The following is a 13439-nucleotide window of genomic DNA, read 5'->3' as shown; positions in this document are numbered from 1 at the left end:
CCGTAGCCCATAGCTCTCCATCCACACCGCGCAGGCGACAATGGACGAGGAAGGACCCCAGGTTCGTCATGCCGGCTGCACCATCGTCCTGACCACAGTCTCTAATGTACTGCGTATGTTTCAATGAATCAATGACCAGGTTCGCGTCAAGTTCGTGACCAAGGACGCGTCCATCCGCGTGACGGAGACGCCGTTCGCGGTGCCCACGCGCCTCAACCGCCGCGGGCTCTCGCAGGTGGTCAACCACCTGCTGGCCACGGGCGACAAGCCGCGGCCCTTCGACTTCCTCATCGACGGCCTGTTCCTGCGCTCGTCGCTGGACAAGTTCCTGCAGACGAGCGGCGTGTCGGAGGAGGCGCTGCTGACGCTCGAGTACGTGGAGGCGCTGCCCGAGCCGCAGAAGCAGAGCGGCAGCGACCACCCGGACTGGGTGAGCGCTGTGGCGGCGCTGGATGGCGACCTGGTCGTCACCGGCTGCTACGACGGCGTGCTGCGCGTGTACGATGCGCAGGGCGACTGCAAGGCCTCGGTGAAGGCGCACCAGGGCGCGGTCAAGGCGGTGAGCGTGGCTCCTAGTGCTGAGAAAGACGGCGAGTTTGTTATTGCCAGTAGCGGAAAGGACCAGCTCGCGCAGCTGTGGCGTTTCTCCACCATAACGGCGAAGCTGGCACCCGTGGCGGCGCTCACTGGCCACCTGAACAGTGTCGACACCGTGCAGATGCACGCGTCCGGACAGCGTGTGGTGACCGGCAGCTGGGACAACACGGTGCGTGTGTGGCAGGCTCCTGGCGCCTCGGAGGACGCAGGTGAACAGCGGTCGGCGAAGAAGCACAAGAAGACGGAGGACGGCGCAGGCGCCGTGAGCTTCCAGCAGCTCGAGGCGGAGATCGTGCTGGTCGGACACACGAGCTACGTGACGGGCGTGGCCTTCCGCCCCAAGAACTCGGAGCACGACGAAGACGTGGTTGTGTCGGCGGGCAGCGACCGCACCGTGCGTCTGTGGGATCTGGTGACCCAGTCCTGCTCGCAGTCGCTCGTGGGCAACCGCGCCGTGTCGGACCTGAGCGTGAGCGCGAATGGACTTGTGCTGACGGCCCACCCGGACAACTGCGTTCGTCTGTGGGACCCGCGTGCACAGCAGAGCGGCGAAAGCATCGTACAGCGCACGTTCCGCTCGCACAAGGAGTGGGTGAGCTCGGTGGCCTGGCACCCGGACAGCTCGAGCAACGAGCACCTGTTCGTCTCCGGTGGATACGACGGCACGGCCAAGGTCTGGGACGCTCGCAGCACGATCCCTCTGCACACTGTCAACGCACACGAAGGCAAGCTGCTGGACCTGTCATGGCGGAACCAGGGCGAGGGCGACAACAACGTGGCATTCGTCACGGGTGGCGAGGACAAGAAGCTCAACTTCTTCAGCGTGTAAGGCAGATAGAAAAAGACTGACATTTTTGCTTGTTTCGACCTCGGCCTGGGTTCTCGTCTTGTTACTTCCTACGTCACCACCTTCTTGTGTTCTGGTCTATTGCAAGGCGAGATCCGTCCAAGGCTCGATCGCTGGCATTCTACTTTGGTTCTGCTTAAAGACTGGCACGGTACGTATAAGCACCGCTTACTCCCAAGCCAGTAGCTTCTCGAGCTCCTCGATGTCGTCAGCGGGGGCCTGAGTGATAGGACGAGCGTAGTACTCCTCGATCTCGGCCAGGTCCTGCTTGCTCTTGTTGTCGTAGACGAAGTTGATGGCGCAGCCCTTGCGGCCGAAACGACCCGTGCGACCGATACGGTGCAGGTACGTCTCCGGGTCGGGGCGGTGGTCGCGCGTAAGGGGGATGTCAAAGTTCACCACAAGAGACACACCCGCGACATCGATACCGCGAGCCAGCACGTTTGTCGTGATCAGCACGTTGGTCGTGCCGGCGCGGAACTCGTCGATGACCTGGTCACGCACCTCCTTGGCCATGTCGGCACCGTGCAGGATGCCAACCGAGTGGCCCTTCTCACGCATGGCACGCGTCAGCTCCTTGGCGGTGTCACGCTGCTGCACGAAAATGACGCACTTGCCGATAGACAGGATGGCGAAAATGTCCGACAGCACCTGGAACTTGTTCTCGCGAGTCTTGCAGTCGATCCAGAACTGCTTGATGCCGTCCAGCGTCAGCTTCTCCTTCTTCACCGTGATAATGTTGTGGTCGGGCACCATCTTCTGGGCGAAGTCGCGCACGTCGTCAGCGTACGTGGCCGAGAAGAGCAGGTACTGGCACGCGCGGTTCTTGATCAGACGCTTGATCGCCACGGAGCGCTCGCGCATGCCGTCCTCGGCGACCATGACGTCGGCCTCGTCCAGCACGAAGATCTTGACGTTGCGGGTGTCCAGCTGCTTCTTCTTGATCATACCCTCGACCTTGCCGGGGGTGCCCACGATCACCTGCGCCTTGAGCGTCTCGCCACGGGCCAGGTCGTTGCCGGGGATGGCCAGGAACGTGTCCACGCCGATGAACTTGCCCATGGCGTTCACCACAGCCATAATCTGGCGCACCAGCTCACGGGTGGGACCCACACACACGGCCTGCGGGGCCTTCAGGTTCACATCCACGCGGTACAGCATGCCCAGGGCGAAGGTGGCGGTCTTGCCACTGCCACTCTGCGCCTGGCCGATCAGGTTCTCAGGCGGGCTGGACAGCGACAATAGCATCTAGTTAGCACAGTATTATAAAGTAAATAATATCATAAAAGGCTGAACTTACTCGGCGAGGATGAGCGGCAGCGCCACCGACTGGATCTTGGACGGCTTGGCGAACTTCATGTTGTACACGCCCTTGAGCAGGTCCTCCGGCCTGTGCACCAACAGCATCGTTAGTATACACGAGCAATAAATACATCCCATTATAGTAGCAGCACGCACAGGTTGAGCTCCTCGAAGGTGACGGCCGAGTAGAGGTTCGAGTTGGGGTCGTTCTGCAGCACCTCGAGCTCGGCCTTGTAGTCCTCGTCATCCAGGCCCTGGCCCAGCGCCAGGATCTCCTCCAGCGACTGCGTGACCTCCTCTACAGCCTCCTCCTTCTTCTCAGCCTCCGGGGCCGCAGCCTCGGCTGCGGGCGCCGCCGCCACTTCCTCCTTCTTGGCTTCAGTCTCGCTCATAGCTGCTACGCTCTGCTGTTTGATAATGAAGCCACCTGATCCCTCTCCCTTTTCAGCCAACAGCTTTCAGCCATAATATGAAATAGTGTAGGTGATAGTGATCTTGAGGTTTGTATGATTGCAAATTAGGGAAACCGATTACATAATTCTAGTGCTCAAATTAATTTTGAGTTTTTTGTGTTCAAAATTATTATTATGTCACGTGTTTGCTGTCAGCTCGACAGCATGGGTCGTTTTTACAGGGCGTTCCTATCGTTGGAGTCTCTAGTCACCGGGCAGGATAACTGGATTCCTATCCTAGAATGCCTTCTCGGACAGAGGAAAGCAGAGAGAAGCCCATATACAATTTCGTAACCGCGGGGTCATCGTTCATCTAACGTTCTGCTCTCTACATTTTTTTTAAATGTCTGTCACCACTTTCGCTCTGGCGAAGCGAATATTGAGCACGTCCGAGACCTTGTCTTCCGGCTTCAAGAATCTGTTCTCAATCCTCGAACCGTGAAAGTGAACGGCGTTAAGCAATCACAGACTGTCGCGGAGTACCTAGGCAAGATCCATCCCACGAGCTGGACGCAGTTTGGCAATTGCACCTTTACACCTGAGGAAGCTGCTGCTGTTAAATCTCGATGGGGCACTATTGTAGCTGCAGCTACATCGTGCAGCCGTTGCGGGGGTTAAGCCCAGCAACACCAGCACGGAGTTTCGCAACGACTGCGTGTGGGAGCAGTTGCAGGAGTAGTTGCAAATGAACGACCGTACAGAGGGCCGATCAAGGAGATCTAGAGCAAGTAGGTTGTTCAAAGCAAGCGCTAAACTCATTCACTTCTACATTTGCATCGAGCGGCAAACAACAAATAATTCTTTAGCTAGGGAGTCGCTCCCTGCATGGATGAAGCCGACGAAGCGATGGTTCCCCACCCCGCTGGTGGGATGCCCGTTGTACCCGCCGTTGCCCACGCTAGCAGACCACGACCGGCAGCTTCAAGAGACGACGACGCGGGCGGCAGTGATCCAGGGCAGGGAGACCAGGCGCCAAGTCGATGTCCTAGCCCAGCACGCCGCCGCAGCCCATCACAGGACGACTGAGCAGTTGGGCCAGGTGCAGCAGCAGCAAGAACGACTTGCTGCGCAGACGTCGGAGTACCTGCAAGCGCATCACGACCGCCGGTCTGCGCTGCTGGAGCAGCGCTGAGCCTGCGACTGAGAGCCGCCCCGCAGACGCATCTCCCGCCGTCACCGTGGCTGCAGGGACAAATCTGCCGGTGCCGCCCATATACCGAGGCAGCTCCAAGAAGGAGAAGCGTGACTTCATGGATAGTTACGCAATCTACACGAGGCGCATCAAAAGGCGCTAAACTAAGATACCCAGACCAAGTTCTTCATGATGCCTATAAGACTGTGGATAGAGAGGTGAAGTCTCTTTCTATAGATACGAGTCTGCAGGACGCTGAGTCTCGCCTCATGGCCGACTTCTATGAGATTGCTGACGGTATGAACATGGAAGGTGTTGTGCAAGTGGAGCCGAAGAAGGTGGTCGGCTACTTGGTCGACGCGCTGAGGCCTCCCGCGTTTACCCCCCCCCCCCCCCCCGCACTCGCGGGGTTTTTCGGTCCCTGGCTTTGATCAATATACATGTTACAAGTATGCGTATTTGATCTAACTATCGTCTTCCGTAAGTACGACACATTTCTATAACCGGCGGGAAACTGGTTGACACAGACAAACGCACATGTTGTCTAAGACGACCTCGGATGGGTAGCTATATTTCAACAGGGTGTACCGCAAATCGCGTGTAGTGAGCTGCACCCAATGTTCATGAGCAAGGTACAACCTTCCAAAATCAATATTCAAACGACTCATAGAAAACCGATCTATTTGCATTACACGACAGCTTCCTCGATAATGCGGTCGAAGTCTTGGTCAGCGTCCACAACTGGTCCAGCCAACGAAAGCTGCTGCAGCTCATCTACCAGCGACGCTGCGGCGAGGCACTCGTCGCTCAGCTACAAACTACACTTCTTGTACCCATTCGCAATAGTGTCGGTGCTTAGCCCATCCCAGCTACGGCGCACCCACCTGCACATTCCGCCACGTCCTGGAGGTTCCAGCTTGACCTTCTCGCCCTCTGGGCGCGGCTGGTTTAGCTGCGCCTGTATGTCGTCGAGCCACAGCTGCCGGAGCCCCCACTTGAATGGGAAGTTCCATGCTGCATCTGCCGGTTGGCAGACGGCGGTGGCGTTCGGCGGAACCTTAATCAAAACGACCTTGATCGAAGCAGCGTAGAGAAACACTTACGAAGTCCAGTGTCCGCTAAAGTCGTCCCAGAGAAGCAGGATGGGCTCCTCTGAGAACGACCGGTTACCAAAGTGAAACGTTAGAAATCGTATCGAAAGATCTCTATTCCACCAGTCTAGGATACAAAACCAAACCATGATCAAAATTAGTATCATAGAATCCCATCACAATAACATCACAGGATGAGCCCACCTTTTTCGTTCGTGTAAATTTGCAGTCCTGTTTTCTCTTTGATGCGCTTGATTTCCGGCCACGTCCGAACACCGAACCCACAGCGCTTCTCGTTGTTGGCCTTGTTCTTGGATGGCTTCATCATGAACACGACGAACGGTGTGTGCTTGACCCCGTTCGAGTCCCCCAACAGCATCACAGTTGCCCGTTCTTTTGAAGACCCCGCGCACTTGACCCAAACCGTTTTAGCACCACGGGCATTGATTGTTTTCTTCATTGGCAAATATTCAAAGAAAGCAGCTTCATACATACACACATTTGAATTAGTTTTGTTAAAAAAAATAAAACAAAAATAAAAAATAACCTGTTTGGTCGGCATTGTAAATGCGCTTGATACCCAGTTGGCGCGCCATCTTTTCAACCTCTTCTGCAAAATCCGCCTTCACCCTCTCAACATCCGCAGGACTGACTTGGCCCTGGCGTGTAGGCGCCCGCGATGGCGACCTCTGAAGCTCTTGATCCACTTGTCCGACGCCCTGAAGGAGGCGACACCAGCCTCCACAGCAATCTGCTGAGCTTGGAAAGTCAGCATTCGGGGCGACACGGGTACCCTCTCCTGTCTAAGGCTATTAATCCATGCTACGATCTCTAGCTCAACAGATTCAGAGAGAATGGTCCCTTCCCCAACGCTTCACACCTTTAGATGGCTACCTTTTAGAGCTGCCTCGAGCTTGGCTGACTCAATTGTAGCGTTCCGGCGCTAGTTCTGGCCAGAACTGCGCAATAGTACTGCGCATCTTGGGTAGAGGGGCCGATGCCCAGAACGCGAGACCTGTCAGCTTCTTCTCCACCGAAATACCCTTAATTAGGTGCTTCGTGTGGTGGCGCCCCTTGCCTCCGAGGCGCGGTCTGCCCACAGGGCGCGGCTTGACGCGCGTCATGGCAAAAGCCGAATATCTGTGATACAATGCTGGTGCCGCCAGACTTGCGGCTAATTGGTTGGTTTGGGGCTTGTGCATCTCTCTACATGCGATTCAGGGACTGCTGCTCAACGCTTTTTAATTGGCTAATATGAGGGTGCAGCTCACTACATGCGATTTGCGGTATATACTACAACTTGCAGTATCCTTTTTATTGATGGTGAACAAAAATCAAACACAAGGGCGGGTTTATGCTGGAAGTATCCTATGATTGCGTCCCAACATACCAGGCTCTGCATGCCTTGAAAACAAAAAACAGCTGTACCTAGCTAGCAATCAAGTGACACGTCTTCCCAACCGCGCTAATGGCGTCTTAGCATTATTATAGCGCACGCCCTGCTCGGTTGTATTGGATTGGACCACCTCACCAGGATGCATTCTCTCTGAGGGGTGCATATTAGTACTTACATGCGCAATATAACCCTTACATAGCAAAATTCTTTCCAGCGTACCTATTCTTTTACATACCCTGGCATATCGGACGAGATCCATCTTGCATTTCGAGCCACTATGTACAATCATGTATCATATCCTGTCTGATCTGATCGGAATACCAAGGGCATAGTAGGGGTAGCACTGTCTCATACGCATGATGGGGAGAGCGGTTCCTGTTAGCAATCTGTATAGCATATTTTCACCTACACCTGTGCATTTCACGTAGAAAAGACGTGCTGTTCTTTTTCATAACATGTAGTCATATACAACGTATTAGTGCGGGGAAGGGGGTAAGGCTGCACTGGAGGATCAGCTCGGCCGCCCAACCAAAACGTGACCATGTTGATGGAAATGCTGGTCGTGCTGTTGAGAAAAGTGGAGCCTCGCAGCATAAATTTCCAAGCCCCGGCGTAATGGTCCTGCGGCGTCACCGAAACCAGGAAATCAGGTTCGGAAATATTTTAAGTGCGGCGACCAGACACATGGAGTGTTCCAGTGTCCGGACGTCGCGCACTTGCTTTCTATAAATAATGCAGAAGCTTGGATACTGTCCTGAAAAACGTTTGACTGGGGTCCAGCAAGTCAGCGAGGTGTGGGACAAGAGTGATGTAGACGATGGCCCTGCAACTAAGGTGGCGAGCGTTCTGGCCTATGCCGGAGCTGTGGAGAAACCTGCGCCGACGACGGAGGAAAAGTACCTGGAGGAGGAGGAAGACCGAGCGCTCTTTCCCGATTTTACCAGTGACATCGAGGCCGAGCGCGAGAGCCATTCTGCTGAAGAAAGTTGAGGAGGCTCGGTGCTTTGGAGCAACAGAGGGATTTGCTACTGAGTTGGAAAATATCCTCATGCAGCTCATTGATGTGTTCCGAATCCTAATTGGACGAGATCCCCCGGTAGACATGCCGCCCATGGAGGTGAAGCTGAAGCCGAGTGCAGTACCCGTACGGTGCCGAGCACGCCGGTACTCGCCTGCTCACCGCGAGTTTCTTAACCCTTTCGCGAGTATCCTCAATAAATTATAGTATACAACTCATTGATATTTCCTTCTAGAAGGGCGCTCTAGGCGTCCTTTACAAAGTTACGGAGCCTTTTCGGTGTGTCTTATGGGACATGCCATCTACGGGGATTTGCAGGTACATAGAATGTATGCGTATGACTTAGCATTTGTATATATACAATGATTACATGATGATTTCTGCGTACCGATTATGATTTGTTTTAAAAGAAGGTTGATTACTAGCTTGAACTTGTGCAAAAGGGCACAGGATGCACCCTTTAAGAGGGGGTACACTCTACCGTGTTTTGGAAAATCATCTAAAGGGCGCTTTCTGTATCCTTTTACCGCGAAAGGGTTAAGAATCACATCAGCGCGCTGATTGAGGCTGGGCTCTGCTATCGAACCCCCCCCCCCCCCCCCGGAGCAGTTGGTGTTCGCCCCCGCTGGTGGTAAACAAGCACGAAGTGAGCGCCCATCGCATGACTGTGGACGTACGCGGTCCCAAGGGGTGTGTAGAGCCGATTGTGTGGCCTATGCCCATTTTGGAGGCAGCATTTGAGCAACTACGTGGCTCATCTCGGTACTTCTCGTTAGACTTTTTCAAAGGGTTTCTGGCCGTTTGTGATGGCCGTGTGGTGCCAGGAGATATACTCGATCTTGACGGAGGAGACCACTCGAGCGTTGATGAGTGGCACTAATAGCGTAGGGTACGTGCCATCTACGGTCCAGGAGATGTTCGCCGAGGTGTTCAACGACGGGTTGATGATCTGGATAGATGACCTGCTCGGCTACGAAGACGGCGATGAGAGGCTGCTTGTACTCCTTAAGAAAGTACTGCAGATTTGCGCTGATAAAGGTCTGAAGCTCAATGGTAAGAAATGCAGTTTCTACTTGCGCGAAGCGCTTTGGTGTGGTAGAGTCGTATCGCGCAAAGGTGTCCGGTATGACCTGGCCAGAATTGACGCGCTCACCAAGCTGCCGGCGCCCACGACAGGTCAGGAGCTGCAGCAATTTGTGTGCGCTCTGAACTGGATGAGGACATCACTTCCGTCGTTTAAAAAACTGGTTGACCCGCTGGTGAAAATGATGGAGGCAGTCTACGAGCGCACAGGGGGCCGTAAGAAAACGCAAATGCGCGCGGTTAAACTGGCTGATGTGGGGTGGGGTGAAGCGGAGGTCGCTTGCCCGGAGCGTTGCAAACTCGCACTGAAGAATGCACTTCAGCTGGCACATCCGGAGCCAGCCAAGTTGCTCACCGTGCACACTGATGCCAGCGACGAGCACTGGGGGGCGGCAACCACTCAGATTCCCCGTGACCATGCAACACGGGCAATTAGCGAACAAGAGCACGAGCCGTTGATGATGCTCAGTGGATCATTCTTAGGAGCAGCGCGAAGGTGGGCCATAGTCGAAAAGGAAGCTTATGCTATTGTGGAAACATGCAGACGTGCTGATTATTTGCTTCATCGACCGGATGGGTTCGCTCTGTTCACGGACCATCGGAACCTGTGCTATATCGTTGACCCACACAGCGTCTCGAAGACAGTGCCCAAATAAACCGCAGACAAGTTGCTCCGGTGCTGATGGGGTATCTGTATGAAATCCATGTTATTGCTGGCGACGAGAATGTGTGGGCGGACTTGCTGCCGCGCTGGGGCTCGTCGTTGAAGACAATCTGCGCAATTTGGCAAGTGCCACTGCCGTTATCACCACAACCGGATGAGGGTTTTGTATGACCAACACTTCAAGAGATTATGGCAGTGCAGGACGCGGCGTCCGCTCCAAGTGAGATGACTAAATGTAACGAGGACGGACTCTGGAAGGATGCCCGAGGTAAGATCTGGATCCCCGATGACGCGACTGATCTACAAGTCCGTATTTGCGTGGTGGGTCATTTCGGAATCGCAGGTCACCGAGGGATGACTTTGACGTTGCAGCAGATCAGTGAGCGGTTCGTTTGGGCGGACATGAAAAGCGACGTGGAGTTTTTTGTGCAGCGTTGCCTGCACTGCGCAAGCACGCTTAGTGGGCAACGACAGCTGGAGGAAGCCCTGCATACCGATCACCTAAACGAGCTTATCCACTGGGACTTCCTGTTCATGGAGGAGAGTGACACAAAGCAAGAGTAGGTATTGAACATTAAGGATGATGCATCCAAGTTTGCCTGGTTGTTGCTGTATGAGACTGCTGAGGCTGAGGCTACATTCTCGGGGCTGATGGACTGGTTCGCATCATTCGGAGTGTATCGTACCTGGGTTAGCAACCAGAGTACGCATTTCAAGAACAAGACATTTGAGGCCCTGCAACATGCGCTCGGGGCACACCACCATTTCCCTACAGCTCGTTGCCCTTGGGCAAATGGGACGGCGGAAGTGGTAATGCGCGAAGTGCCTGAAGGCGATGGATGGGTCCAAGCGACCATATTGCAATCCCAAGACCGGTGAAAGTTACGACGCTAGAGGAGATACAGTCAACGCAGCGCAAGAATGTGGTGCGACTGGAGCAAGCTGAGCCAACCATGACAAAAAGAAAGGCACCACGAAGGCGCCGTTTGTCATCGAGGATTTCGTCCTGTATGCTGATGTGTGGCAGTACACGCGCAGTAAGCTGCGTGTAAAGTGGTGTGGGCCAGCGCAAGTAGTGGACACTGTGTCCAATTGGATTTTCATGATTCAAAACCTGGTGACCAGATAGCGTAAGGAGGTGCACACTAGCCGCTTGAAGTTTTACGCGGATAACTCTGCACATCGCCCACAACAGCGAGGGCCATGTGATGGATAGCCTCCTCCAGGCCCGATACAACCGCCAGGAGAAGCGTCATGAAATCAAGGTGCGCTGGCGCGGCTTGAACGAGCTGGAGGACTCGTGGGAAACGGCCGATGTTATGTTGTCAGGCGTGCCCGCGGTGGCCAAAGCATTCGTCCGTAAGCACATCGAGCTGGCACCGGTGAAGGCACTGCGCAACGCGTTGGCTATCTAGTAGCACGGGGTTAACAGCAAGCGACCCGACGGCAGGCCGCATCTATAATATATCTCCATGTAGATATTATCTCCATGGAGAGCTCACTTCGAGGGGGAAGTGTTGTAGATGCAGCTACATCGTGCAGCCGTTGCTGGCGTCAAGCCCAGCAACACCAGCACGGAGTTTCGCAACGACTGCGTGTGGGAGCAGTTGCAGGAGTAGTTGAAAAACGAGCGACCGTACAGAGGACCGAGCAAGTAGATCTAGATTGACAAGCAGGTCTGAGCGGCTCGCAAAAGCACTGCAACTTTGCTTTATGCTGACGACCCCACCCAAAACGGCTTAGAAAGAGCTAATCAACATTTAAAATATCGTCAATACCTTGTATTAAAATATTTTCTTGCAGGGGCACCATCATGCCCTTGCTTGGCCCACTCTCTGGGTTTGGGGGTACTGGGTTTATTACCCCCCCCCGCTCCCACCCCACATACCCACACACACCCACATGCGGATGAAACAAGGGCAAACCGGGTCATGAGTTGGCCTCGCACAGCAGCCGCAGTAAATTCGCGAGGTCTACATGACAGATGCACAAAACATACCGTTAAGTGGACATTTCCGATCACCACTGCTGCTGTGTTATTTTCAATTAATATAACACTTTACCTCCAGTTACAGCACGCATGTTGAATTAGCATACTCCTGCTCGCAAGCAGCACCTGTACGTACATCATAAATCGATACAGTAAACAGGTCAGACACCTCAACCATACTCGCAGAAATATCCTGAGCTCGTACCGTCTTCGGTTCAGCAGCGGGTGCATCGCTTTGAGGTGTACCGCGGTATCACGTCCTTCAGCGCCGGCAGCTGGGGTCGAGCACGATAAGCAGCCATATTATCTCAGCTGGAGGCAGTCCACGAGAAACATCTAAACCAAACGCATAGTTGTGTAAGAGAAGGAAGATAGAGTCGCAAGAAAGAAGCATATAGGCCAGTGAAGCACTTACCACGGACGTCGCGACGGTCGGCTCCCCTGGAGACTAGCCATACACACCAGCATTAAGACGCTAAACGACATGCTGCCGGGCCTCAACATGATAAGGCATCAATGATAGGACGTCCAGGCTTGAACAACTTACTGGGTTTGATGCGACAGCAACGCAAAAAGCGAGTGAGCACAACCATCTAACTGCCTAGATCAGATGATTTTCGTGTGCCCCGTCCCAGTTGTGGAGCCCTGATGAAACTTCAATGAGTGTTGGCCATGTGCTGCTATTGCGGTCAGTTTGGAAATGTTTGATGCATTTACGGTCAGTACGGATAATTATCCTTTCAGTCGTCGTCGTCGTCTTACTTATTGGGGGGCGTGCCGAACCCGGTACAAAAGTTGAAAATTACATTGCAGCGCCTCCACAGCCGGGGTGTGGCGTGGAGGGTTAACTCTTTCACTACCGGATCACCCTCTTATGGACATCCAATTGAATCCATATTTTGACCAGTAAGATTGTTTATTTCTTTGTAGAGCGACAAGGATGAATACACACTCTAGTACCGATATTATGTGGAAACAGTCAGCCGTGTATTTGCTTGTAAAATACGTTGTGGTTGTAGTGCTCATACTCGCTCATTCAGCCCCACAGCGAGCGAATATGATTTGCGACAAATGCCACGAGGATCCGTGCGACTGGGAGCGGTATGGAAGCGAGCTCTGTGAGAGCAGAAGCCGCCTGCTCCACCGAGTTCGACACCCCAGACGCCTCAATAAAACGCTCTACCAGCTCTACTTCTATCTGAAGTATGGTCGGCTTGACGCTGATCCCACAAACCGGCAGCTACCCCTCTGCATCAGACGAAATATCTCACGCCGGTACCATACATGGACTTAGGTACTAGTATTTACATTTATTTGAACTAACTAGTTTTGATGTTGCCTTAGTCGCCAGCAAACAATGGGAAACTCGTGTGACCTCTACCGATCGACCCATTCATCTACATCGAAATTCGAAATACTACGAGTAGTCAGTAAAAAACAATCGTACCCTACTCAAATCCAACTACCGCTATCAGACTTAGCACTCATGTTCTTCTTTGCCGTTGCATACATCCTGCTGGCCACACGGGCGTCCGGGCCGCCGTCTCCGTCGTGGTCTCCGACCCGAAGTCCCCGTGACACTCGAAGCAGCCCCCGCCGTCTCTGTCATCGTCTCCGACTCGTACATCTTACACGTGACGCAGTCCTTGGTCTCCATCGTCGACAGCGTCAACACCATCACCACCACCAGGAGCACGAGCGAGCGCATTTTGGCGGTCGCAGCATACACACAGCTCGATGTCCACACGGGCGTCCGGGGCGCCGTCTTGCGTCCGGGCCGCCGTCTCCGTTGCGGCTTCGCTCGACCCCGACGAGCAAGTAGCAGCCCACGGGCTTCAATAGCGTAGCCACCATCAGAAGCTGCCAT

At 54.1% G+C, this 13439-nt stretch overlaps 8 protein-coding genes across 8 annotated transcripts; 4 read left to right on the top strand and 4 right to left on the bottom strand.

The window, feature by feature from the left end:
• Positions 1-40: 40 nt before the first annotated feature.
• On the top strand, positions 41-1426 carry PHYSODRAFT_563571 (hypothetical protein; the record flags this gene model as incomplete). Its single annotated transcript, XM_009535088.1, has 2 exons — positions 41-61; positions 140-1426. 2 exons carry the CDS (start codon positions 41-43, stop codon positions 1424-1426), a joined length of 1308 nt encoding a protein of 435 aa, XP_009533383.1.
• A 109-nt stretch (positions 1427-1535) lies between these two features.
• PHYSODRAFT_548480 (hypothetical protein) lies at positions 1536-3142 on the bottom strand. Its single transcript, XM_009535087.1, has 3 exons — positions 2903-3142; positions 2745-2834; positions 1536-2672 (listed from the first exon to the last, which is right to left on the bottom strand). Exons 1-3 carry the CDS (start codon positions 3136-3138, stop codon positions 1613-1615), a joined length of 1386 nt encoding a protein of 461 aa, XP_009533382.1. The 5' UTR covers positions 3139-3142; the 3' UTR covers positions 1536-1612.
• An 885-nt stretch (positions 3143-4027) lies between these two features.
• On the top strand, positions 4028-4330 carry PHYSODRAFT_337416 (hypothetical protein; the record flags this gene model as incomplete). Its single annotated transcript, XM_009535086.1, has 1 exon — positions 4028-4330. The coding sequence occupies one exon, from the start codon at positions 4028-4030 to the stop codon at positions 4328-4330; it is 303 nt and encodes a 100-aa protein (XP_009533381.1).
• Positions 4331-5608: 1278 nt separating this feature from the next.
• PHYSODRAFT_519184 (hypothetical protein) lies at positions 5609-5881 on the bottom strand (the record flags this gene model as incomplete). Its single annotated transcript, XM_009535085.1, has 1 exon — positions 5609-5881. One exon carries the CDS (start codon positions 5879-5881, stop codon positions 5609-5611), a length of 273 nt encoding a protein of 90 aa, XP_009533380.1.
• A 216-nt stretch (positions 5882-6097) lies between these two features.
• Positions 6098-6289, bottom strand: PHYSODRAFT_417193 (hypothetical protein; the record flags this gene model as incomplete). Its single annotated transcript, XM_009535084.1, has 1 exon — positions 6098-6289. A coding segment is annotated over one exon (192 nt), but the record flags the coding sequence as incomplete, so codon positions are not given.
• A 2727-nt stretch (positions 6290-9016) lies between these two features.
• Positions 9017-9433, top strand: PHYSODRAFT_403246 (hypothetical protein; the record flags this gene model as incomplete). Its single annotated transcript, XM_009535083.1, has 1 exon — positions 9017-9433. A coding segment is annotated over one exon (417 nt), but the record flags the coding sequence as incomplete, so codon positions are not given.
• Positions 9434-9771: 338 nt separating this feature from the next.
• PHYSODRAFT_304447 (hypothetical protein) lies at positions 9772-10146 on the top strand (the record flags this gene model as incomplete). Its single annotated transcript, XM_009535082.1, has 1 exon — positions 9772-10146. The coding sequence occupies one exon, from the start codon at positions 9772-9774 to the stop codon at positions 10144-10146; it is 375 nt and encodes a 124-aa protein (XP_009533377.1).
• A 2903-nt stretch (positions 10147-13049) lies between these two features.
• Positions 13050-13439, bottom strand: PHYSODRAFT_337413 (hypothetical protein; the record flags this gene model as incomplete). Its single annotated transcript, XM_009535081.1, has 1 exon — positions 13050-13439. One exon carries the CDS (start codon positions 13437-13439, stop codon positions 13050-13052), a length of 390 nt encoding a protein of 129 aa, XP_009533376.1.

The sequence above is a fragment of the Phytophthora sojae genome (genome assembly GCF_000149755.1).
Source record: "Phytophthora sojae unplaced genomic scaffold PHYSOscaffold_8, whole genome shotgun sequence".
NCBI classification, from domain to species: domain Eukaryota; phylum Oomycota; class Peronosporomycetes; order Peronosporales; family Peronosporaceae; genus Phytophthora; species Phytophthora sojae.
This window is presented reverse-complemented; position numbering and strand designations above follow the sequence as displayed.

What these genes read in the sequence shown, in the direction of transcription:
- PHYSODRAFT_548480 (XM_009535087.1), bottom strand. Translation starts at nt 3,138, where the DNA reads ATGAGCGAGACTGAAGCCAAGAAGGAGGAAGTGGCGGCGGCGCCCGCA. An exon ending in ACCTTCGAGGAGCTCAACCT is followed by an intron (nt 2,835 to 2,902) that starts GTGCGTGCTGCT and finishes GTTGGTGCACAG; the next exon opens with GCCGGAGGACCTGCTCAAGG. An exon ending in CTGCCGCTCATCCTCGCCGA is followed by an intron (nt 2,673 to 2,744) that starts GTAAGTTCAGCC and finishes GTCGCTGTCCAG; the next exon opens with CCCGCCTGAGAACCTGATCG.